Genomic DNA, 24,968 nt, shown 5'->3' with positions numbered 1-24,968 from the left:
AAGAAGAGCCCCTGCCTGAGTGAAGATCTGTCCAGTTTTGAAAGTGCTGAATAGTTCACCTTCTTCGTTTCTAGACACACACAGTTAAAGGGAACAGCAGCCTTGCCAGCAAAGGGAATCGTTCGCTATACATTTCAACCATCCCACCTGGAGTTAAGTGCATCCCACCTCCACTTACCACCAAGGGGCTGCCTCGCCCTTGCACCCCTGGCACCTGACACCCTGCTTCCTTTCTACCACGTTGCAGTGGTAGGGACTAAGTCCATGCCCAGATCAGGGCAAGGGATGGGAGCCAGTTTGTAGGTGAGCAGCTGCCCCAGAAAAGCACCTGCATTTGGCAGAGAATTGATCTCATGGGTTGGACCATCCATGCTACTACACCCCTCCAAAGCCAAACCTTCTGGCCATCTGTGTCTTTGGATAGTAGCTCTCTGTGGTTATTCCAACCTCCCTCTTCCCAGTACAAACTCTTTTGTTCAGCAGTGTTCATTTCTGCCTTGCAGCCCCACGGGACCGCTTGCTCAGCCTTGAACCCCTCCCTGCTCCTTAGCAATCTTTTCCTCTCATTGCTTCCAACACAGACTGAAAACCCACCCTTCCTGGAAGTGTTTTATTGGTGCTTTTTCCTTTCTGTGACTGTTCATTCACTTCATGGCCTCCCAGACCTTGGATTCCTTTTGTAGCTCATTCATTTACAACTTTGTAACCCTGCTTGTCATATAGTAGGAGCTCCGTAAATAAACAAGCCCTTTAGAAAGAGTTTTATGACCGTTTCTTGGTTGTTTGAGTCTCATCCAACCCCCAACCAGTTGTAAGTGGTGTGGGGGCTGTGGCTGTCCTTTTGAGCACCCAGCATTTCTTGACCACATATCAGTGTGTGTGTATTAGGGTTTCCGCATGCATTTCAAGCTTAGTTTTCATAGTTTTCAACTTGGCTCCTGCCAAGTTGAAAGAAACAGGAGTGCTCACATGATTCCTGAGGCTTGTGGCTAGTAGTTAAACAATGATTTGGGGCTTCAGAGAACACTAGCCCTGGAGCCTATCACGGAGGTGCCCACGCTCACCTTGGTCTGGTACCAGGACACAGCATCAGCCCGGCTGCGGTTGGCGATGTCCTCGTACTGGGCTTTGACCTTGGCGATGATGCCATCCAGGTCCAGGCTGCAGTTGTTGTCCATGGACAGGACCACCGATGTGTCGCTGACCCGGGTCTGCATTGGGACAGTTCCTGCAGAGCCAGTTAACTCAGCATCACTACAGCAAAAAAAGAAGGGGTCTCGAAATCATGCAGTTGACCTCCCATCTAAGTCAGGAATCCTTTGGCAACCCCGGCAGGGATTTCCCAGCTCTTCTTATGCCAGGCATTTGATGGAGGGCGAGGTCCCATGTCAACCTCTGAGGAGTTTCTGGGTCATAGATCAGTGTGATGGGAGTGTGCCCGCAGCATCCCTTCTCAGGGCTTCCTTCTGTGTATTTTCCCTGAGTATGAAGGATGAGTAAGTGTTCTCTGAATCCAAATTATATCAGGTTGAATATGACTTATGTGATTCATATGCCAACATTAAAGGTTTCTTCGGGATTGGGTGATTTTTCGGACCCTGCTCCCCTCCCCCTGCACAGTGTGAGTTCATCACTCTCTACCCCTCTCTCCCCTTCCACAGACCCAGGTCTCTGCCATCAGAGTGGCAGTGCCCAGACAGAGGCATCTTCAGGGGCCAAGAAACACCCTGACCAAAAGGCTGAGGGGTAGCTTGCCTTATGAACTTTCTGGGATGGAGAAGGGAGACGTGGGTCTTAATTCCCTGGGAATGTTACCCAACGACATGGGATTTTAGGAATCAGCACTCCCTCCTTGCTAGGCCATGGGGTTGGGGGCAGAAGCCTCAGAGGTGGGGTGGGGTTGAATGTGGCAGGCTTTCAAGCAGTTCTTCCCAATACCCATGACCTCCTAAGCCCTCCATCCCGGGTAGAGGCACTATATGGATAACACCCTGCCACATCCTTTTCTTTTCAGGGTCCAGACATAGGAGGGACAAACACACTTGCAGGCTCTTACTGCCTCAAAGAGCACCCGGAGGAAATTGGTCCCTTTGGTCAGAGAGTTGACCTTGGCCTCCAGGTCCACCTTGTTCATGTAGGGGGCATCCAAGTCCTGGAAAGACGGCACAGAATGCTCCTCTGAGACCCTGGCACCAGGCAGCAAGTCCAAAAGAAGCTGGGCAGACTCTTCCTCCATGGCCCTTACAGTTTGGATTTTAGCAAACTCTGTATCTGGAGTTTGGGGTTGGGGGTGGGTGATTGCTGGGAACTGCAGGCTCGAATCTCCTGGGCTAACCGAAACCCAAGCAGGGTCATTGGGGCCATAAATACAGAGGGAGGATTTTGGCAGGTTTGAGCTATCCAGATATTCTCAAGGTTGAAGTCACTTTTCTTGGGCGGCCTAAGGGTCCATCACCCCACACTCCAGGATTCGGTTTTGAATTTTCTCCTTTGAGAGACATTCCCAACCACTTTCTTCAGAGCCGCAAACTCATTCTCAGCAGCCGTGTGCTTGTTAACTTCATCCTCGTCCCCGTAAGCACAGAGGAGAGAGGGCGTGCTTGTGAGTAAGGGTTATTTTTTGTTTTATTTTTTAACATCTTTATTGGAGTATAATTGCTTTACAATGGTGTGTTAGTTTCTGCTTTATAACAAAGTGAATCAGTTATACATATACATATGTCCCCATATCTGTTCCCTCTTGCATCTCCCTCTCTCCCACCCTCCCTATCCCACCCCTCTAGGTGGTCACAAAGCACTGAGTTGATCTCCCTGTTCTATGCGGCTGCTTCCCACTAGCTATCTATTTTACGTTTGGTAGTGTATATATGTCCATGCCACTCTCTCACTTTGTCACAGCTTACCCTTCCCCCTCCCCATATCCTCAAGTCCATTCTCTAGTAGGTCTGTGTCTTTATTCCCATGTTACCCCTAGGTTCTTCATAACCTTTTTTTTCCTTAGATTCCATATACCTGTGTTAGCATACGGTATTTTTTCCCTCTTTCTGACTTACTTCCCTCTGTATGACAGACTCTAGGTCTATCCACCTCACTACAAATAACTCAATTTCATTTCTTCTTATGGCTGAGTAATATTCCATTATATATATGTGCCACATCTTCTTTATCCATTCATCTGTTGATGGACACTTAGGTTGCTTCCATGTCCTGGCTATTGTAAATAGAGCTGCAATGAACATTTTGGTACATGACTCCTTTTGAATTATGGTTTTCTCAGGTTTTATGCCCAGTAGTGGGGTTGCTGGGTCATATGGTAATTCTATTTTTAGTTTTTTAAGGAACCTCCATACTGTTCTCCATAGTGGCTGTATCAATTTGCATTCCCACCAACAGTGCAAGGGTGTTCCCTTTTCTCCACACCCTCTCCAGCATTTATGAGTGAGTGTTTGATTGAACTCTTCCCAGACCGAGGAGGACTGTACTGGTGCAACAGGAGCTAAGAAGCCTTAAGTTCTTCCCAGCTCTTCCGCTGACCTGTGTGGGACTTTGGGTAATTCACTTAACCTCTATTTCTCCCCCTGTAAAAGGGGAATAATTTCTTCTGCCAGAGTTTCTTTTTCCCTTTTTTCTTTTGTAAGACTAGAAGGTGAGCGTGCAACTGATAGGAATAGAAATACATATTTATGCAACTCCATCCTCTTAGAGATGCACAATTCCAATCTTTAAAAAATTTTGCTGGGCTTCCCTGGTGGCACAGTGGTTGAGAATCTGCCTGCCAATGCAGGGGATACGGGTTCGAGCCCTGATCTGGGAAGATCCCACATGCCGCGGAGCAACTAGGCCCGTGAGCCACAACTACCGAGCCTGCGTGTCTGGAGCCTGTGCTCTGCAACAAGAAAGGCTGCGACAGTGAGAGGCCCGCGCCCCGCGATGAAAAGTGGCCCCCGCTCGCCACAACTAGAGAAAGCCCTCACACAGAAACGAAGACCCAACACAGCCAAAAATAAAAATAAAATAATAAAAAAAAAGGCAGATGCTTGCTTTACAAAAAAGAAAAAACATTTTTGCTGCCTCAAGTGCCTGCTGGAACTGTGGGGTAAACTTTGTTCAGGACACTGTTCCGGTCGATTTTGATATATTTTCACTGAACCTCAGGGCAGTCATTTAAGTAGTGTGCTTTTAGTGAGTAGGTGTTGCTCTAACTCAGAAACCAAGGGTGAGCCAGCTAAGGGATTGGCGAGGACCATCCTTTCTGTTAGATACCTCACCTACTGTAGCCTGGGTGATGGCAAGTCAAAATTGCCTCCCCTGAGGAGGATCAGATGGACTGGTTTATACTCTAGTGTGCATCTGGGAAATGCAGGTGTCTCAATAACAGAGCCCATGTCCAGCAGAGTTAAATAATAAGCCGATTATAAAATAATATATTGCTTTCCAGAGTCGGAATCTTTTGTGAGATGACGCAGATGTCCCTTGGCAGTCATGGAGACAGACAGAGTAGGCTTCTTGTTAATAGTGATGCATGAGATGAGGGTCCCTTGGTTACCCCATACTTTGCTGTCTTCTTCTCATGAGATAATGACTGCAAGTCCAAACCTCCCTGACACGGGCATCTGCTCCTTCGCACCCCTCTGGTCCTCATAAAGAGGAGTTCTGGGATGACTGCATGTGATCTAAGGGTCTCCCACTCTCACCTGACTTTGAGATCTTCCACGACATCCTGCATGGTTCTCAGCTCAGCACCCAGCCTGCCCCTCTTGGTGGTGACGCTGTCCAACTGCCACTGGAGGTTGATGTAGGTGTTGAAGATGGGCTCCAGGCTCTGCCTCACGGTCTTGGTGCCCTGCTCCTGCAGCAGGCTCCATTTGGTCTCCAGGACCTCGTTCTGCTGCTCCAGGAACCGCATCTGGATAGGGGAAGAAGAGAGTGAAGTCTGGAGAAACTGGGGAGACAGAGCCAGACACCCCAATTAATACGGGAGAGAGGAAAAGTATGCCCATCTGCCAGTGATATAACTGACAACTCCACGTCAAAATGGAAAAGCCCATCATGCCACCTGATGTTCTCTGGGGCTCCACAGAACTAGTGCAGTGGGCCTTGGAGGCCTCCATTCCTGGGGTAAGTGTCTCTACAACACCTGCTCTGGGTTAAGTTAGTTTGCCCAGGGAATTTAACAGCTTCACCCTTCCCTCTGTGTTGACTGAACCAGCTGGCATGGCTCCCAAGGAGGATGAGGGGGAATTCCCACAGGTCCTGGGGGCCCCACCTGCAAATACCTCTGCCCCCGGGATTGCCGAGCGGATGCGCTTTCCCACAGGGAGGTCGTTGGGTGACTGCTGCGCTCTGGCCGGGGCCTCTCCAAAACTTCCTGCCAACCCAACCGCATGGACGAGATGCAGGCCCCGGCTCACCTTGTCAATGAAAGAGGCAAACTTGTCATTGAGGGTCTGGATCTGCTCCCGCTCTTCTTTCCGTACCCGCTGGATGGTGGGGTCAATTTGCAGGTTGAGGGGAGTCAGGAGACTGGTTGATGGTGACCTCTTGGATGCCTCCAGGGGGACAGACGGAGAAGCCGGGGCCCCCATAGCCCCCTCCAGTTCTGCCCCCATAGCCGAACCCACCACTGACCTCAATCTCTCTGCTCGCCCTGCCATCAAAGCCACTTCGGAAGCTGCTGCACCCACTGATGGAGACCCGCTTGGTCCCCCCCACGTTGTAGAGGCTGAGGCTTCCACAGCTGGTCCCAGCACCGCTGATCCTTCCCATCCCTCCACTGCCCACCCCGGGGAGTGGGCCACAGAGACGGAGCTGAAGCGAGAGCGGCTGGTGGCTAGGGTGGTGGCTGAGGCCATGCTGAAGCCCCTGCGGCTGCCTGTCTGGAAGGTGAGAGTGGACTGCCTGGACATGGTGGCTGGGAGAGGCTGGCAAGGAGAGCTCCTGATGTGGGTACGTGTGGAGGGGGATGGAAGAGACAGGGCAGCTGGGGCGCCCTGCCCCCTGGGCTTTTATGGGCCTCTGGGAGGGGCGGGGTGTGCTCAGGCAGGCCTCTGATGGCATCTCCTTGGCATCCACCAACCTTGAGCCCACACTCAGCTCCCCTCTGGAAACAGTGTAAAAGCCACTGGTTGGTTCCCTGACATCCCTCCCGCATGTGGAAACTCCTTTCTAGTCGCAACTTGATCAGCAGATGAATGAGAAGCACGTAAATAGCTTTCAGTCACGTCCTAATCATGATCTTATAATGGACTCAGAAAACACTGCCTCATTTCTAAACCGCTCTCTTAGGCCTGGGACCAACTCCCTCTTGTCCAAACATCTTGTGTCAACCCCAGTGACTGCAATTCACTGTTTCCCATTCCTTCCTATCCCTTAGGTGTGCATCTTATTCCTGAGCACTTTCTGGGCAAATATCCCCCCTCCCGACCCCGTCCCCAGCTCAAGCAGTCCCTGCAGATCTTGAAAATCCTTCTCTACACTCACCTTTATCAGGAATCCAGCCATTTTGATTGCCTCTTTATTTTACTCCGAAGCTGCCAACTCTATTGCATGGGTCGCACACGACATTCTGGGGCGTCAGTGTGTGCGTCCGTGCACGCATGTATGTCCTGTCCATTCCTGTATAACGTGACCCTCAAGGCCAGGTCTTCTGCCTGCGTGGAGAGCAGTTGAGAGAGTGGGAAGATGGGTTTGAATCCCGGCCCTGCCGCTTCCTAGTGGTGAGACATGGGGCCAGTCATGAAATTTCTCTGGGCCTCGGTGTGGGTGTCTGTAAAGTGGGGTTTGTGATGATTATTCATGGCAAAACAGCTTCTGCAACACTGAGGACATGTAAATGCTGAGCCAATGTTTGTTGTGTCTTCTTTCCTGATATAATCACGCATGTGTGAAGGAAGTGCTATCAAGGCGTCTGTCCTGAGCGAGTCCTGTGGGGATTCCAGAGAAGCACAATGCACGTTCTTTTTCCTTAATAACAGGCTTGTGGTCCTGTTGGGAAGACAAAATGAAAACACACTGAGTAACTTATGAAAAGGTGGTACGCGGTAAAACACCACCTCTTGGCTCTGTTTCAGGTCGCCTTATTCCAGAAGTCTCCCTGACTGGCCGCTTTTCCTATAGATGGCCAAGGATCCTGACCCTTTAATCCTTCATCAAAAAGCCCCAGTGGCTACACTGAGTAGAGGACTTGCTTTTTGTTTTTTGGGTTTTTTTCCCTGTTAGTCTTAAAAAATTTTTTTAAAATATTTTATACAATTTTAAAAGGTTACCTTCCATTTACAGTTATTACAAAATATTGGCTATATTCTTCATGCTGTAAAATACATCCTTGTGGCCTATCTTACACTCAATAATAGTTTGGACCTCCCACTCCCCTACCCCTATATTGACCCTCCTCACTGGTAACCAGTTTTTGTTCTCTATAACTGTGAGTCTGCTTCTTCTTTTGTTATAGTCACTAGTTTGTTGTATTTTTTAGATTCCATGTATAAGTGATATCATGCAGTATTTGTCTTTCTCTCTCTGACTTATTTCACTTAGCATAATGCCCTCCAAGTCTATCCGTGTTGCTGCAAATGGCAAAATTTCAGTCTTTTTTATGGCTGAGTAGTATTCCAGTGCATATATGTACCATATCTTCTTTATCCATTCATCTGTTGATGGACACTCAGGTTGCTTCCACATTTTGGCAATTGTAAATAATGCTGCAATGAACATAAACACATGGAGGTTAAACAATATGCTACTAAGCAATCAATGGATCATGGAAAAAATTAAAGAGGAAATCAAAAATTCCTTAGAGACATGGGACTTCCCTGGTGGCGCAGTGGTTAAGAATCTGCCTGCCAATGCAGGGGACATGGGTTTGAGCCCTGGTCCAGGAAGATCCCACATGCCACGGAGCAACTAAGCCCGTGCACCACAACTACTGAGCCTGAGCTCTAGAGCCCAGGAGCCACAACTCCTGAGCCTGTGTGCCACAACTACTGAAGCTGGCACACCTAGAGCCCATGCTCCACACCAACAGAAGCCACTGCAATGAGAAGCCTGCACACCGCAAGGAAGAGTAGCTCCCGCTCGCTGCAACTAGAGAAAGCTCACATGCAGCACCGAAGACCCAATGCAGCCAAAAATTAAAAATAAATTTATATTTAAAATATACCTAAAGACAAATGAAAATGAAAACATGATGATCCAAAACCTGTGAGATGCAGTAAAAGCAGTTCTCTTTTCTTTTTTTTTTTGATTCTTTAAAAATCGAAGTATAGTTGATTTACAATATTTCAGATATACAGCGAAGTGATTCAGTTTTAAGCAAAAGCCGTTCTAAGAGGGAAGTTTATAGTGATCCCTGTAGGTCTTGTTGACTGTGTCCTCCAGCCCCTATCCATCTAAATTGATAAGAAGTCTCCAAGGCTTCTCGTTCCCTTTTGTCTTCATCTCACATCCCGGGGGCGGGGGGTGGGGGCGGAGTCAGACAGAGAAATCCTTAGATCTTCTTTTGTCTTGCTGACTTTTTGCTTCTTGCAGTGGTTTTGGAGGATGGGAGAAGCTGAAATGTATTCCGTCTCTGTTTTGTTGATGAGGAAACTGAGTCCCCACTTGGTAAATGAAGGAGACCAACATTGCCGAGCTAGAGAGAAGCAGAGCCCCATTCCGTGGTCTCTCCACATAGGGGTCCTTTCAGAGGTGCACGTGATGGGTTGGCAGACGCTCGCCAGCCTCAAGCAGCAGCTTGGCCCTTGGAGCGGCAGTTCTGTTTTCTGGGCTATTTCCTCCTCGGGGCTGAGGCCAGGGAACGGGCCTCTCCTCCATCGAGAAATTGCTTCAGAGTCTCATTTTCCACAGGGAACCCGTGAATCATAGCTTTTGTTGATACAGACCAGGAGGAGCACAGGAGTTCTCTTGCCTGGTTGCCAACGCGTCCAGATCCCAGCTGGCGTGGTGAATGCGTCTGCAGTGGAAAGAATAATCGTCTTTGCTCTCTGTACTCATGGCATGATGATCTTTCTCCCAGAAGGGACACTTGTTTCCTGAGCCATGCTGAGGAAACTCTTCAGAGCTTTCCAGGGAACAGAAGCTTGTGAGGGGTCAAGGCTGGGAGAGCCTTTGTTGGCCCGTCCACGGGAATGGGGGTCACCGCAGCTCTTGCCCATTAAGCTTCCTGTGTGGAGGATGCTCCAGGCTGCTTTCCCTCCTGGGTCATGCCTTTCTTTCCCACACCCTCTCCTGGGAGCCTATTCCAGGCATTGCCGTCTCATCTTGTTTCCAATCTTGTTTCCCTTGGCCATCACCTCTTGTCTGGGGTTTCCCACTTCCTTCCTTCCCTCCCTCCTCTCTCTAATTTCCTACCTGGACCGTTGTTTCCAAAGCTAGATTGTCTTACTCGTTGACTTTGGTGAAGTAGATGGAAACAGATATGTCTTACCTCTCTTTCTCCTTCACTCCCCCCTCCTGTGACCTTTGACCTTCACTGTGACCTTTACCCTGGTGGACCATGTCTACCTGAATGCCTAGGACACCCTGGCGTCCCACTTTAAAACCTCAGAACTTAGAGACTATGACATCTCTGCTTTCCTTCCTGCCAACGAGGTTTCTTTTTCGATTTTTAACCTCCTTTATAATTCTGCTTTGAACTCTCCCTGCAAGAAGCCTTCTCAGATAAACTGTGCCCAAGACCAGCCCCTTCACACCTGTTCCCTGAGCAGGCCTGTGTGTGGCTTGCGCATCGGCGTATTGTTCCTCCTGCCTTGGTTTCCTGGTGGTCTGGAGGGTTGGGGTGTGTCCCCTTTCCCCTGCCCTGCCTCGTAGCACCCTACAGAGAATTGTGACTGCAGCTCACTGGACATAGGTTGTCTAATTTAAAGAAGAGCTTTAGGAACATATTCCTTTCTGTTCTCCAGATCTCCTGAGTTTCTCCAACACTGTACTGTTGGGTCATCTGGGAGGAGTTTTCTTGAGGTTTGAGGAGTCGTGGATGCAAAAACTATAGTATGGGCTCTGGTGCCCAAGGCTGGAAGTTTCAAACTCCTCCACTTCCCCGTTCCTGCACCTTCTGCTCAGGTTGGTCTCTCCCATCCTTAGAGGGATACTGAGGCTTTTGGTTGTGGTGGACTTCAAGGAGACCGACCCGAGGTGGCAACCAGGGCTTGAAGTCATGGGAAGAGGGGAGGAAAACATGGAGGCGCACCTCCCAAGGCCATCGGGGTTGGGGGCACACCAAGGAGCTTTGGCTTCCAACCAGGCCAGGGCCAGAGTAGGGCAGGCTGGAGGGGGCAGAGGGGATTGGGTCATCCTCTAGAGCATGCTGGCTGATGCTCAGAGCCAGGGTCCCTGGGTACAGTGTCCAAGTCCCCAGGCCTCAGCCACCCACCCCCAATCCCTCAATATGCTAGATGCATCCCAGACAGCCCTCTCCTACAGTCTCAAGGAGTTCTGCTTGTAGTTAAAAACTATTTATTAGCACTTGCTATACGCCAGGTGTTCACTGATGGAGGTACAGGAGATATAGCAGTGAACAAGGCAGACAACCCCTTCCCTCCCGGAGCTCACATTGAAAGAGAAAGGGGGTGGGGCCATCTGGAGGTTCAGTCACAACCTGAGTCTCACAGCTTCTGGGGACTGAGTACAGTGATGATAATTCTGTTGCAGTGGTACCTGAGACATCCCACCAGAAACACTTTTCAACCCTGACTGTTCCTGCCGGGGCAGCCGACTTCCTCAACACTTGGCATCTCTAACAGGTACCACCCAGCCTGCCTGTACAGGGGTCAGACCTTCCACCACACGGCCCCTTTGCTCCTGCATTCAGTGGCAACAATTCCTCTCCAAAGGGACTAAACGTGCCAATTGACCACAAGAAACCACCGAGATTCAGGACTTGGGATGTGTACTTGCACACGGCCAGAACTTACCTGATCTGCTTCACTCCATTGCCCACATAACCAGGGCTTTCACTCAGGTCCAGATTCAATGGGCAGGTACAGAGCCTGGTGCAGGTGGGCAGGTGGCCCTCAAGGCCCTTTCCTCAATTTTAGCAGCAAATTGGGGTGCTCTTTCCATTCAAGCTTGTGCTTAAGAGAAGCGAGATGGAGCAGCCCCTTCCCTCCGTGATCAAGAGCTTCAGACACACCCAGCAGACGTGCATGTACAAAGCGTGGATGGACACATGGACACCCACGTCCTAAGGACATTCACGAGACGATAATCTACACGAGTGTAGTGTTGACTGGGTGCGTCAGGATAGAGAGGTGAAGCAAAGGAGCAGAGTCAATCTTTAGAGCTGAGGGAGGCTCAGAGAGGACGAAACCAAGGATAGGAACCACCGAAGTCCACACAATCATCTGGTAGACAAGCCAGAGCTCCCGATCCCTTCTGATGCCTTTTGCCCCGGACGTCCCTCGGGTCATAGAGCCAGTGAGAAAAGCCGCCTTTGCCTGGGAAGCACAGCTGGGGCTCTTCCTGGAGGGAGGGGGTGGTATGATGCCAGCATCTCAAGGGCTGTCACAGTGTCCCCCCCCCAGAAAGCATCTGGAAGGATTCAGATGTGTCTTGGCCATCTGCCTCTGACCATCTTAATGTCCTCCCGTGTCCCCAGGAGGGGGCGCTTCACCAAGTCTCTCTGGTTGGTGCTGAGGAGGAGCTGCCAAACGGGGATGCTGCTGGGAGAGGAAAGTGGGGGAGCAATGGGATGCCCCTGGGCTCTTCCTGGGCCATCTGTGAACAGAGGAACACACTACCTAGGAATCCCGGCGAGGTAAACGTGCAACGTCGTCATGGTCTGTGGGCACAGGCTGGGTGGGCTGGACGATACCCGAGCACCCAGGGAGGCTCTTTACACCATCCCATTGGCTCGTTACTGGGCTTGGGGGTAGCAGTTGAGGGTGGGTGTGTGTGTCACCAGCTGGGAAGAAACAGCCAGATGTGTCAGCCTCACCCCTGTGCTGGGCTGGGCACTGCCCAGTGTCTCGTGGGCTTGGATGTCATGGAAACGCTTTCTTCCTTCCTGCTTTCTAGTCTCATCCTCTCAGCCCCAGTTATTTTGACCTGAGCCTTCAGACAAGATGCAGTTGTTCATGTTTTCATTCAACAAATATCTGTGGAACTTACAGTGTACTCAGCACTGGGATACCAGAGTGAAGGGGGTCCCATTACCAACCCATCCAGGGAACAGACCATGAGGATAGTGCCACCGTATGGATAGGAGTAGGCATAGGGTGTGCACGAGGAGCTCTGACATAGCTGCCACGTGTCTAGGAAGTCAGGCCATGACACTGGGGTGTAGACCCCAGGCCCCTGCTTTCACCTCAGCTCCAGAAAAGTTCATGAAGTACGTGCTACAGAGGTCCCTATTTTATGGATGAGGAGAGTGAGGCCTAGAGTCCCACAGGAAGTTGAGAGTAAATCTGGAGTTAGGACTCTTGTCCCCTGTCCCCTAGCACAGGACTTATGCCCATGTCACCCTGATCCCTGCTGGATAAAAGGTTCCAGCATGATTCCCACCCCAAGGGGCTTGCTGGGCTGTGAGGAAGATAAAATTGACGTACTTATATGAAACAATAAAAGTCATATAAAGTGGCATACAACAGAATTTAAAAAGGTGAAATTCAGACAGTGAGCGGCATGACTGAATGCAGGATAGACGTTGAAGGCTGCAGACGAGCCTTGCTCTCCCTGCTGGCTCCAAGGACCACATTTTGGGTGCACACAAGAGCACGCAACCTCCTGAGCGTGGCAGGAGAGTCTGGGGGAGCTGGGTTGGTTTAACATTTCTCACTGATAAATCAGAGTGATTCCATTCACAGATCCTTGAGATGGGATTGCATTGATCTGCTGAACGCACACGTACCTTGTCTGTAACGTTGCATTACTGTCTAAAACCTTTTGGTGACACATTATTTACCTGGGTATTTCTACGGACAGGAGTTTATGGGTGGGGGGCTGTGTTCTCCACCATCCCCTGGAGGGCCGGGCCTGCGGAGCATTCCGCCTTGGCCTCGGAGTCCCTGTCTCATTCTGGACTGCCTGACACCCAGCTGACCTGCGGGCACCCTGTGAGCATACGCTGTTGATGAGGATGGTGACAATGACGATGGTGTTGGGAAACCAAGAGCCATTAAGCTGGGAGCGATTGGCCCCAGGTAACTGGAGAGCAGGTAGCTCTCCATGCTCTGCTTTAAGAGGGTAAATATTCAAACGCCTAGAGACAGAGGGATGAAAAATTAAGATCTGTGAGTTGTTACCGCAAAAGAATTTTTCTCTTTGAAGAAGGACTCAGCAGAGGACCCTTCCCACTGGTCAGCTCTTCTTGCGTGCACTCAAAGTGTGATTGACTGATACACAGCTTCCCTGGAGGGCTTCTAGGAAAAGCCCTCTGCAAAACCACGTGTACTTCTGGGATCTGATGGGATGAAATCGTTTTCACGAAACGACCAGCGCCATGTCTGTGCTGCAGGTTACACTGAGCGGCCAGGGCACTGCTCTCACCTTACTTCCGGGATAAGGGCTAAAATGGTGTATGATCCCACAGCCAGACGCCTCAGTGCCCTCTGATGATTCTCCTCCGGTGGACATTCTGGATATGCTCCCATCAGGCCAATGAGAGACACTAATTCCTTTTAAAGGAATGCTTCAATGTGCTTTCCACTTGCCCCGAGCGCTGGTTTATTAAGCAAGAGCTGGCCAGCCTGGAGTGAGCCCAGAGGTGAAAATGATGAAGGTATTGGGAAATAGGAGGTGTGAGGGGAGGGGAAAGGCATGATGCAAGGAGGCCAATCTGTTTCTTTGGCTTTGTTGTAGCCACCAGGGAATAGAATACACTTAAACTCAGCAAGAGGAGTTCAACTCAGTAACAAAGCGCTTCTACTGTCCAATGGTAAACAAGGAAATCCTCTCTCCAGGAAATCATGAGATTTCTGATTCTTTCTGGAATGATTGAGAGGGTGTGATTCTGCAATAAATGGAGTTCTTTTTGTTTGCTTGTTTTGTTTTGTTTTTCTGGAGCATTTAATGTCTCTGTGAGATTAGTACCTATACGCTGTACCCTGATAAGGTTGTTTAGGTATCATGGTATTTTATGGATTTAGTTCTAAAATGTGGTTTCCCTACATTTAAAAAGCTGCCCTTCACTTGCAGGAATTGACAGTCACTCAGCCTCTCTGATGTTGGACCCGCCACTGTTCACGTACCTTTATGCGTGTGTGTGTGTGTGTGTGTGTGTGTATGATTATGGGTGTAGTTCTGGCTCTGTCAAGTGAGAGGGATTTTTCTTCAAGGGTAGGCACATCATTCAGTTGAATCCAACATGAGCTTAATAATGCACCTACCTGCCTTTCAATTATCTGCAGTGTCTAGACGCTGGCTCTGCCACAGGTAACCTGACACTGTATTGCTGAGTGACTTTGCTGGGTGGCTGAGTGACATAGAGCATATATGAGCAAATAATGAGGTTTGGAAAACATGTTTTTAGATGAGGGTAATACAGGCTAAAGACAGTCATACTCCACTCATCACTCCTACATCACCAAGGAATAGACGAGAGGTCAGAGTGGGGAAAATAAGGCTGCAGAGACTGGTAAGGTTCTCAGGAGGAGGAAAGACAAAATAAAGCTTGGATGGAGTCCAGAGCTGGGGGAGGAGAGAGGGGGATGCTGTACCAGCTTGGGCAAAAGCAGTCATTCCTCATCCTCCCAGTGTGGGCTGGCATTCTCAGGCTCAAGGGCAACACTCCTTGGTGTTTGCCCTCGGTGTGGGGTATGTGACACCAGCTGATGTCATGAGGCAGCAGATGTCCCACTGAGGAGAGGAGCCCACTCCTGTGTTTACTCTTAGCACCCTAGCACAATGGCATCTCCACCGGAGGGCAAGCACAGCCAGGAAGGGCTGGAGTGATGGGGGAGACCAGGTCGGCCCCTCCTGGTCCACACCTGCACCTCTCCCCATGGCCAGAGGGGGAACTGATGGAGCCAGAGTCCAAGGGTGAGATCGCACCGCCCTAGCACTGGGGAAGAGCGAAGATTACGAAAGGAGGCAGGTCGGTCCTTGCATCCTGGCTCTGCCTCTTTCTTGTCACTTCATCATTAGAACTGGGATAAAGTTTAGCAAGGTGGTTGGTACAGGAATCAGTAACTCTCGTGCACTACCTTCCAGGGATTAGAAAATATGACAGAAGAGGTTCTAATTCACAACAAAAAACTGTAAGATCCCTAGGGGAACCTAATAGCAACAGCAACCACAAAACAAAATGCACAAGAATAAGAAGAAAACATTGAGAACAAACAAGCAATGAGTAGAAATCACTGTATCAGAAAACATCATGGAATAGAAAGCTTTAGTAATGACAATGGTGTGATCGCACAAAGAGATGACTGGATCAGGACAGAGAATGTATGAATTCAATGTAATAAAAGTAGTATTCCAATGGGGGAAAAGGAGGATATACTTTTATGCAGCAAAAAAGTACAAAAGGGAAAAGAACATTGACCCAAATTCCCACTCCTCAGAATCAATCACTATTAATATTTTGACGCATGTATTTGCTTTCACCCTTTTCTCCGTGTTAACATCGTTTAATAAATCACATACGTAATAAATAAGCACAATGTCCTTTAGAATCCATGGCTTAGGTTCTGTCTAAAATGGCCAGCCAGGTGTACTGCTGTCTCCTTCTCCCAGGATCAAGCCTGAGAAATGATAGAAACATGGAAGTCAGGGATACTAGGAATCACCAGTGATGACACATAACTCTGAGAAACTCCAGGGGATCTCAAGGCTGTTTGAGCTGACTTATGCGGGGGTTTGGTCCTTGCCCATTGTCTGCCGCTTTACAATAGAAATACGGAGCAGCAGCCCAACCACCAGTGCCCTTGTCTGTAGTTCAATGTCTGTCATTCAGTATATCTGTAGTTCATAGGTAGGGTTGTCATATTCAGCAAATAAAAATATAAGATGTGCAGTTCAATTTTAAATTCAGATATAACAACAAATAATTTTTTAATATAGCTGGGTTCCATACAATATTTGGGGCATGCTTATGTTAAAATGTTTTTGTTGTTTATGTGAAATTCAAGTTCTACTAGGCAGCCTCTATTTTTTCTGGTGGCCCTATTCATAGCTGACTGGCATAGTAATGCCTGCCCTGAAGGTCAAGCTGCTGGCATGTAGCTGGCCTCCACAGGACTGGGGACATATCTGGCCTTCATCCCAGGGTGATGAGAGAAGCCTGTAAGTAACCTGCTGTCATGGAGCTTTTCACATGGGGAGGGGGAACCAGAGTCTGTGCCCGGCTCATTGGGATGTTTCCCCACCAGCTTTTGGGATTTTGTACAGCTTGGTAGTTGCTAACCTCTGCTTCCATCATTCCCTTGACTCAAACCCTACAGCTGCGTAATAGTAGGGTAGGGAGGTCACTAATTCTCAGAAGTCTTCCCCAGATCCAAAACTTCTGCCTAGTGACCTGCTCAGCTGCAAGACCCTTGCACACCTGTGGACCACCATGGCATAAGGCTAGATTGCAACTTGATCTATGATCCAGGGCAGAGGGTCTCTGCTGTGGCTCCAAATAAGCAACAATTATTATAATTGAATTGGTAATTGTGGTTCTTATGGAATTTTTCCTTGCTTTTTATTCTTCTGCATACAGGTAGGATCTGGTTGGAAAGCCTGATGAGCCAAATTCTACAAAAAGCTTGTGTAAACTTGGCCTAAAAATCTGTTTCTGTCTAAAAGTCAAAATCATAACCCTGACACTGATATCTGGGAAGATGTGAATAAACCTCTAATGTCTGTTTTGCTTGTCAAAACTTGTATAGAATTTTACACTGAAAATGGTTTTTGGATATCCTATCACAAAAGGAGAATGTTCCCAGCCATAACCGCCTCCATGCTAATCTGAGTGTCATCTGTTAACCGGGACCATCTTTCTTTTTTTTTTAAATTAATTTTTATTGGAGTATAGTTGTTTTACACTGTTGTGTTACTGTCTACTGTACAGCAAAGTGAATCAGCTATACTCATACATATGTCCCCTCTTTTTTTGATTTCCTTCCCGTATAGGTCACTATAGAGCATTGAGTAGAGTTGTCTGTGCTGTATAGTAGGTTCTCATTAGTTATCTATTTTATACATAGTATCAATAGTGTATATATGTCAATCCCAATCTCCCAATTCATCCCACTCCCCCCTTTTCCCCTTGGTATCCATATGCTTGTTCTATATTTGTGTCTCTATTTCTGCTTTGCAAATAAGATCATCTATACAATTTTTCTAGATTCTACATATATGCATTAATATACAATATTTGTTTTTCTATTTCTGACTTATCTCACTCTGTATGACAGGCTCTAGGTCCATCCACATCTCTACAAATGACCTAATATCGTTTCTTTCTATGGCTGAGTAATATTCCATTATATATATGTACCACAGCTTCTTTATCCATTCCTCTGTTGATGGACATTTAGGTTGCTTCCATGTCCTGGCTATTGTAAATAGTGCTGCAGTGAACACTGGGGTGCATGTGTCTTTTTGAATTACGGTTTTCTCTGGGTATATGCTCAGTAGTGGGATTGCTGGGTCATATGGTAGTTCTATTTTAGTTTTTTAAGGAACCTGCATACTGTTCTCCATGGTGGTTGTATCAATTTACATTCCCACCAACAGTGCAGGAGGGTTCCCTTTTCTCCACACCCTCTCCAGCATTTATTGTTTGTAGATTATTTGTTGATGGCCATTCTGACTGGTGTGAGGTGACACCTCATTGTAGTTTTGATTTGCACTTTTCTAATAATTAGTGATCTTGAGCATCTTTTCATGTGTTTGTTGGCCATCTGTATGTCTTCTTTGGAGAAATGTCTATTTAGGTCTTCCACCCATGTTTTGATTGGGTTGTTTGTTTTTTTGGTATTGAGTTGCATGAACTGTTTGTATATTTTGGAGATTAATCCTTTGTCAGTAAACATTTTCTCCCCTTTTAAGTGTTGTCTTTTCGTCTTGTTTATGGTTTCCTTTGCTGTGCAAAAACTTTTAAGTTTCATTAGGTCCCATTTGTTTATTTTTGTTTTTATTTCCATTACACTAGGAGGTGAGTCATAAAAGATCTTGCTGTGATTTATGTCAAAGAGTGTTTTTCCTATATTTTCCTCTAAGAGTCTTATAGTGTCCAGTCTTACATTTAGATCTTTAATCCATTTTGAGTTCATTTTTGTGTATGGTGTTAGGAATTGTTCTAATTTCATTCTTTTACATGTAGTTGTCCAGTTTTCCCAGCACCATTTATTGAAGAGGCTGTCTTTTCTCCATTGTATATTCTTGCCTCCTTTATCATAGATTAGGTGACCATAGGTGCATAGATTTATCTCTGGGTTTTCTATCCTGTACCATTGATCTATACTTCTGTTTTTGTGCCAGTACTGTCTTGATTACTGTAGCTTTGTAGTATAGTTTGAAGCTGGGGAGCCTGATTCCTCCAGTTCCATTTTTCTTTATCAAGATTGCTTTGGCTATTTGGGGTCTTTTGTGTTTCCATACAAATTGTAAAATTTTTTGTTCTAATTCTGTGAAAAATGCCATTGGTAATTTGATAGGGATTTCATGAAACTGTAGATTGCTTTGGGTAGCATAGTCATTTTCACAATATTGATTCTTCCACTCCAGGAGCACGGTATATCTCTCCATCTGTTGTGTCATCTTAGATTTCTTTCACCAGTGTTTGATAGTTTTCTGCATACAGGACTTTTGCCTCCTTAGGTAGGTTTATTCCTAGGTATTTTATTCTTTTTGTTGCAATAGTAAGTGGGACTGTTTCCTTAATTTCTCTTTCTGACCTTTCATTGTTAGTGTATAGGAATGCAAGACATTTCTGTGCATTAATTTTGTATCCTGGAAGGAGAAATTACAACTGACACCACAGAAATACAAAGGATCATAAGAGACTACTACAAGCAACTATATGCCAATAAAGCGGACAACCTGGAAGAAACGGACAAATTCTTGGAAAGGTACAACTTTCCAAGACTGAACCAAGAAGAATTAGAAAATATAAACAGACCAATCACAAGTAATGAAATTGAAACTGTAATTAAAAATCTTCCAACAAACAAAAGTCCAGGACCAGATGGCTTTATAGGCAAATTCTATCAAACATTTAGAGAAGAGTTAACAACTATCCTTCTCAAACTCTTCCAAAAAATTTCAGAGGGAGGAACACTCCCAAACTCGTTCTATGAGGCCACTGTCACCCTATATCTTTTTGAATTATAGTTTTGTTTGGCTATATTCCCAAGAGTGGGATTGCTGGATCATATGATAATTCTATTTTTAGTTTTCTGAGGAGTGTACATACTGTTTTCCACAGTGGCTGCACCAACTCACATTCTAACCAACAATGTAGGAGAGTTCCCTTTTCTCCACACCCTCTCCAGCATTTGTTATTTGTAGACTTTTTAATGATGGCCCTTCTGACCAGAGTGAGGTGGTACCTCACTGCAGTTTTGATTTGCATTTCTCTAGTAATTAGCCATGTTGAGCATCTTTTTATGTGCCTATTGGCCATTTGTATTTCTCCTTTGGAGAAATGTCTCTTTAGGTCTTCTGTCCATTTTTTGATTGGGTTGTGTGCTTCTTTATTGTTGAGTTGTTTGCATATTTTGGAAATTAAGCCCTTGTTTGCATCGTTTGCAAGTGTTTTCTCCCATTCTGTAGGTTGTATTTGCATTTTGTTTATGTTTTCCTTTGCTGTGCAGAAGCTTGTAAGTTTGATTTGGTCCCATTTGTTTATTTTTGTTTTTATTCCTATTGCCTTGGGAGACTGACCTAAGAAAAATTGGTATGATTTATGTCAGAGAATGTTTTGCCTATGTTCTCCTATAGGAGTTTTATGGTGTCATGTCTTATGTTTAAGTCTTTAAGCCATTTTTAGTTTGTTTTTATGTATGGTGAGAGGGCGTGTTCTAACCTCATTGATTTACATGCAGCTGTCCGGCTTTCCCAACACTACTTGCTGAAGAGACTCTCTCAAAGACTCCATTTTGAGAAAAAACCCTGAGTGGAAGAGGGCTGAATAGTAGTTGGTAGTAATCCACCCACAGAATAACTGAGTATCACATGATGTTGACTGATAGAGTTGGGTATGAAGCAGGGTAAGTTGTCAGTGGGGCTGAGAGGTGGGTCTCCAAAGATGAGGATCACTGAATGGGATGAGTAAGTTTCAGAACCAGTACACGATCAACACTACAATCTAACACAGAATCTTTATATTAGAAATATGCTTTATTCAACACAACAAAAGAAAGCAAAGAGAGCAGAGAAAAACATTGTAGGGATATAACTGCTGCTGACAGGGTGGTGTCAATACCATTTAGGGACACTGCATGGGAAGATAACTTATTTGTTCTGTGGGGAACTCCTGAGTCTAGCTAGAATGGGCAGGACAGTTAAAGGGAAGATTCCCTGCTCTGTTTTCATGATCTCGATTGTCAGTTTTCAAGGAGGGCATAGGTCATTTTCTTCCTAGAATCATGGTAGACTGATGACACTGATAATAAGATGGGAACATCAATAGGATGTCTACATATGTTCATGACACTGATTGGTGACCTTCTGATAGTGAGTAATGGAGGCTTGGGTGAAGCCAGTATAGACAGAGGAAATGAGGACTTACCACTTCTGCTCTAACTCATAGGCCAAGAGAAGTTGGAGACAGGAGAGAAGCAGCAACCCAAGAAGAGGGCAATGCAGCTGGATGGGGGGTTGAGACAATGTGGGACCAAGTACCAACAGGAGGACTTCAGTGCTTGTAGTTCTTCCTGCTGGAGGAGGAGGTGGTGGTTTATTTGACGGTGGAGCTGCTGTCCCTGGAGGAGCTGAGGCCACCCACTATGGCTCTGCCACTGCCGGAACTGAAGCCACCTCCAACGCTGTGACCACTGCTGTAGGAATAGCCATTGCCTCTGCCCAGGCCTAAGCTACTGCTGATACCACTGACACTGCCATAGCCACTAGAGATGGTAGACTGCATGTGGCCATGGTCTGTCTCAGATCAGTCTCTGGATCATGTGGTTGAGCTCAGCAGTCTCCTGCTTGGTGTTACACATGACATCCCTTTGTCTATGTACCTTGACCTGCAACTCCTTACACTGTAGTCCAGAAGAATAGAGAAGCAGTGTGCATTGGGGTAGATACAGTGTTTATGGGCTTTCACATGCCAAAAATGGCTTTCAATTCCCAGCCATCTAATAAACTCACACCAAACGATGCGACATCTCTAGAAATAGTAGATGGCACAAGATTATTTGCTGCTGCACAACTGAATAGTTCTGTATGATCACTGAGCACCTAGTTTTTCAATAAACTAGTGATGTTCTTAGTGATATCTACGGGATTTCACAATCAGGAAGAGGTTGAAGGCAAAACTCAGTAGGGCAATGTCATGAAACTCTTTTTTCTTTTTATTCAATAGGCCCAATTGTAAATTCTTTAATTGTCTACATGAACTGAGCAATGACAGACCTCCTATGAAATCATCCAGGGTCTTTGTATTTCAAACTCCACTCAAAAAACTGCGGTAGGCTGGTGCAGCTGAGTGTAACCACCTGGGGCGCGGGCACAGGATTTCTCTCCCGCTGCTGGCAACTGCTCACCTTGGTCTGGTGTAAGGACTTGGCCTCAGCCTGCCTCATTTGAGCAATCTCCCCATATAGGCCTTTGACCTCAGAAATGGTGCTGTCCAGGTCCAGATTATGGTTGTTGTCCACGGAGAGGACCGCAGAAATGTCTGAGCTGTAGGATTGCATCTGAGAGCACTCCTACCAGATAAGGATTGTTAGTACCTCTGCTTCCAGTGATACATCTATGAGATCCAACTCCCAAACATTCCATCCACTCAGACTCTTAAGTAGAAAAATGAACAAACCAATGAACAAACAGGGTAAGGTTCTCTCCATCTCAAAGTAAGAATATAAGTGATCAATTTGATCGTTAAGGGTATTTATCTTGGTGTGCAGTTCAACCTCATTCATGCGGCATCCTCGTCCTGGGAAAGGAGGAACAACTCAGAGTCAGCCGACCCCTACTCCCAGCCCACCCAATATCTTCTCCTCCCATGTGTGGGCTCTTCCAGCCTTCGACAAAGGAATGGGGACACCTAATATTGCTAAGCTCACCTCCAGTGTTACAGGTTCATTTGGTGCGGTTGCAGGCCTATTGATTTCTTCTTCATTTCCAGAGAGGGTGCTGAAAGACGCTTGAGCCAGTGAGCAAAGGATTTTGAAAGCCAATGGAAATTTTCATTTCCATTGGATATTTTTCCTAAGCAATGATGCCCTCAAATGGACCTAGTCACTCGGTAGACTTGAAGTGTGGTTTTCAGAAAACTGAGCTCACTTCTCTCCTGTAACTCACTTGTTCTTGAAGTCCTCCACCAGATCCTGCATGTGTCTGAGTTATGAATCCGGGAAGCCACTAAAGAAGAGGAGAGATTCCTTCCACCCCCTGAGGTTGTTGATGTACTGCTCAAACGTAGGCATCAGGGTCAGCCTCATGGGCTTGGATCCCTGCTGCTGAAGGAGGGTCCACTTGGTATCCAGGCCCTTGTTCTGCTGCTCCAGGAACCACATCTGCAGGAAGGCAAGAGAGTCGTTTGCTAGACATAGAAAGAAAGGAACAAGTGTCTGTATTACCAGGTTTCCAAGTAGGCTGGGGTGGTGTCCATGGTGCTGGGCTACTAAGGGAATATACAGAGGCTCAGATTGGGCGGTATGCTCCCCTGATATTCTTCCTTCTCAACCGGCAGATCTCATTGATGAAATGTCCCCATAGACTTTTGAGCTGTTCCTGCCCTATAAGTTATTGTGCCTATCAGTGATTTTTTCATCACTTCCTCTCTTTCTCTTGAGAAGCAGAATCAAAAATGTAATTTAAAATAGTTTTTACCTGATGTATTATACAAAGCTTTTATTTTCTAAAATAAAAGGGATGTTAAATGTTATCTAATGATTAGATTCTAATCTAAACTCCCATTTAGTGCATATATCTCTTCTAAAACACTCTTGATAGATGGTCGTACTCTGTTTCTAGAATAACTTTTTTTAAAAAAAACAAATTATAGGGGCTTCCCTGGTGGCGCAGTGGTTGAGAGTCAGCCTGCCGATGCAGGGGACACGGGTTCGTGCCCTGGTCCGGGAAGATCCCATATGCCACGGAGTGGCTAGGCACGTGAGCCATGGCCGCTGAACCTGCGCGTCCGGAGCCTGTGCTCTGCAACGGGAGAAGCCACAGCAGTGAGAGGCCCGCGTACCACACACACACACACACACACAAAACCAACAAATTATAAATATTTGCACATCTCAAATGTTTCTTTTTCTCACCTGGATGGAAAATAATTCCACTTTTATTTTCTTCTCTTTGTTTTTCTTTTTTTTTCTTCCTGCTGGAAAGGTAGGCCAGAACCTCAGAGAAGGTAGTGACTGGTCTTTTCTTTGTATCCCATTGTAGACCCATTAGTGGTAAGTGTTAATCCACTTCATTCTCTCTTTTCCTTTTCTTTGCTTCAGGGTTATCAAGAGTTGAGAATTCTTCCCAGGCAGGAATGAAGACATTTAAGGGATCAGTAGCTGTAAATGATTTCCATCACCTTTTGCCTGTGGTCCATATGGAGCCTGTCCTGCATCCCAGTGGAGAGCTAGCCCGAGTCCCCTCCTCTCTCTCTCCCGAGACTCCCCCTGGTAGGACATTGGTTGCGTCTCTCGACTGGGGACTCTGAAATCCCAGTGGAGGGCAGGTGCTCCCGGCTCACCTTGTCGATGAAGGAGGCGAACCTGTTGTTGAGGGTCTTGATCTGCTCCCGCTCCTCAGTCTTGATTCGCTGGATGGTGGGGTCGATTTGCAGGTTGAGGGGAGTCAGGAGACGCTGGTTGATGGTGACCTCTTGGATGCCTCCAGGGGGGCAGGTGAGGGAGCCATAGCCACCACCAAAGCCAGCTCCACCACCGAGCCCAAAGCCACCATCAGCTCCACTGCCGAAACCAAATCCACTCCCGGCTCCACCTCCAAAGCCAAGGCCGCCTCCAGCTCTGCCGCCATATCCGCCACCGAGGGCACAGCTGCCCCCTCCAAGGGAGATCCTCTTGGAGCCCCCTATGCCATAGAGGCTGCGGCTGCCAAAGCTAGCTCCTCCACCCACTCCAGTGAAGCCTCCACTGCCCCTGGAGCGGCACACGGACATGCTGCTGAAGCCAGAGCGGTTGACCCCAGGGACTCTGGCTGAGCCGGCACTGAAGACACGGCGGCTGCCGCTTTGGCTTCTCACGGTGGATCTGGAAGTCATGGTTCCTGAAGTCGAAGAGGCTGAGGAGGGCGTGAGAGGTGGAGGGTAGAGCTGAGATGAAAAGTATAAGATAGGTTTCCAGCAGCCAGTGTACAGGGAGGAATGCGCTTGGCTCAGTGCTGGAAAGTAAGCCTGCAGGTTGGGAAGGACTGGGCTTTACAAACAGTGAGATCATACCTGGGTTATTAGAAAAGATATAAAATATGAAGAATGCTTTTTGGCTTCCTTTAGCCAGGGAAAAATTCTCCTGCCTTTGATCTTTGATTTATATCAATACAACAAGACTATTCTCAATTCACTGAGGCTGGGAGTTAGACTGTCTCAAACAAAGGTTCAATATGGGTTGCTTGTGTATCAGAATGAACGTGCCCATCATCCCAATTTTGCAATTATTATGTCAAGGCCAGATTTATTTCATCCATAATTCCAATCTGATCTTTTGTAACAGCTGAGAATTTAGAAATCTAACAGCAATCTATTGCTTATGCCCTAATAGAAAGATTACCATTTCCCTAATGATTACAAATATGTTAAAGTTGACTTGTTTTTTCTGTATATAAAAATCTGAACAGATAGAAAAGTAGAACAACATAATAGACCCCTATTTGTCTATTAAGGATGGATACACATCACCCAGATTTTGCAATTA

The 24,968-nt window shown here is 46.9% G+C and overlaps 1 protein-coding gene across 1 annotated transcript in view; it reads right to left on the bottom strand.

The window, feature by feature from the left end:
* Positions 1-24,378, bottom strand: part of LOC109552089 (keratin, type II cuticular Hb2-like) — a 38,329-nt gene extending 13,951 nt beyond the window's left edge. Inside the window, 2 exon segments of the mRNA XM_033866654.2 lie at positions 4,695-4,906; positions 23,789-24,378. Coding sequence (XP_033722545.1) covers positions 4,695-4,906; positions 23,789-24,319 — 743 coding nt within the window. The 5' untranslated portion in view covers positions 24,320-24,378.
* Positions 24,379-24,968: the final 590 nt, after the last annotated feature.

Source organism: Tursiops truncatus, chromosome 11 (assembly GCF_011762595.2).
Source record: "Tursiops truncatus isolate mTurTru1 chromosome 11, mTurTru1.mat.Y, whole genome shotgun sequence".
NCBI lineage: Eukaryota > Metazoa > Chordata > Mammalia > Artiodactyla > Delphinidae > Tursiops > Tursiops truncatus.
Note: the sequence above shows the minus strand (reverse complement) of the source record. Positions and strands in the feature narration are given on the sequence as shown.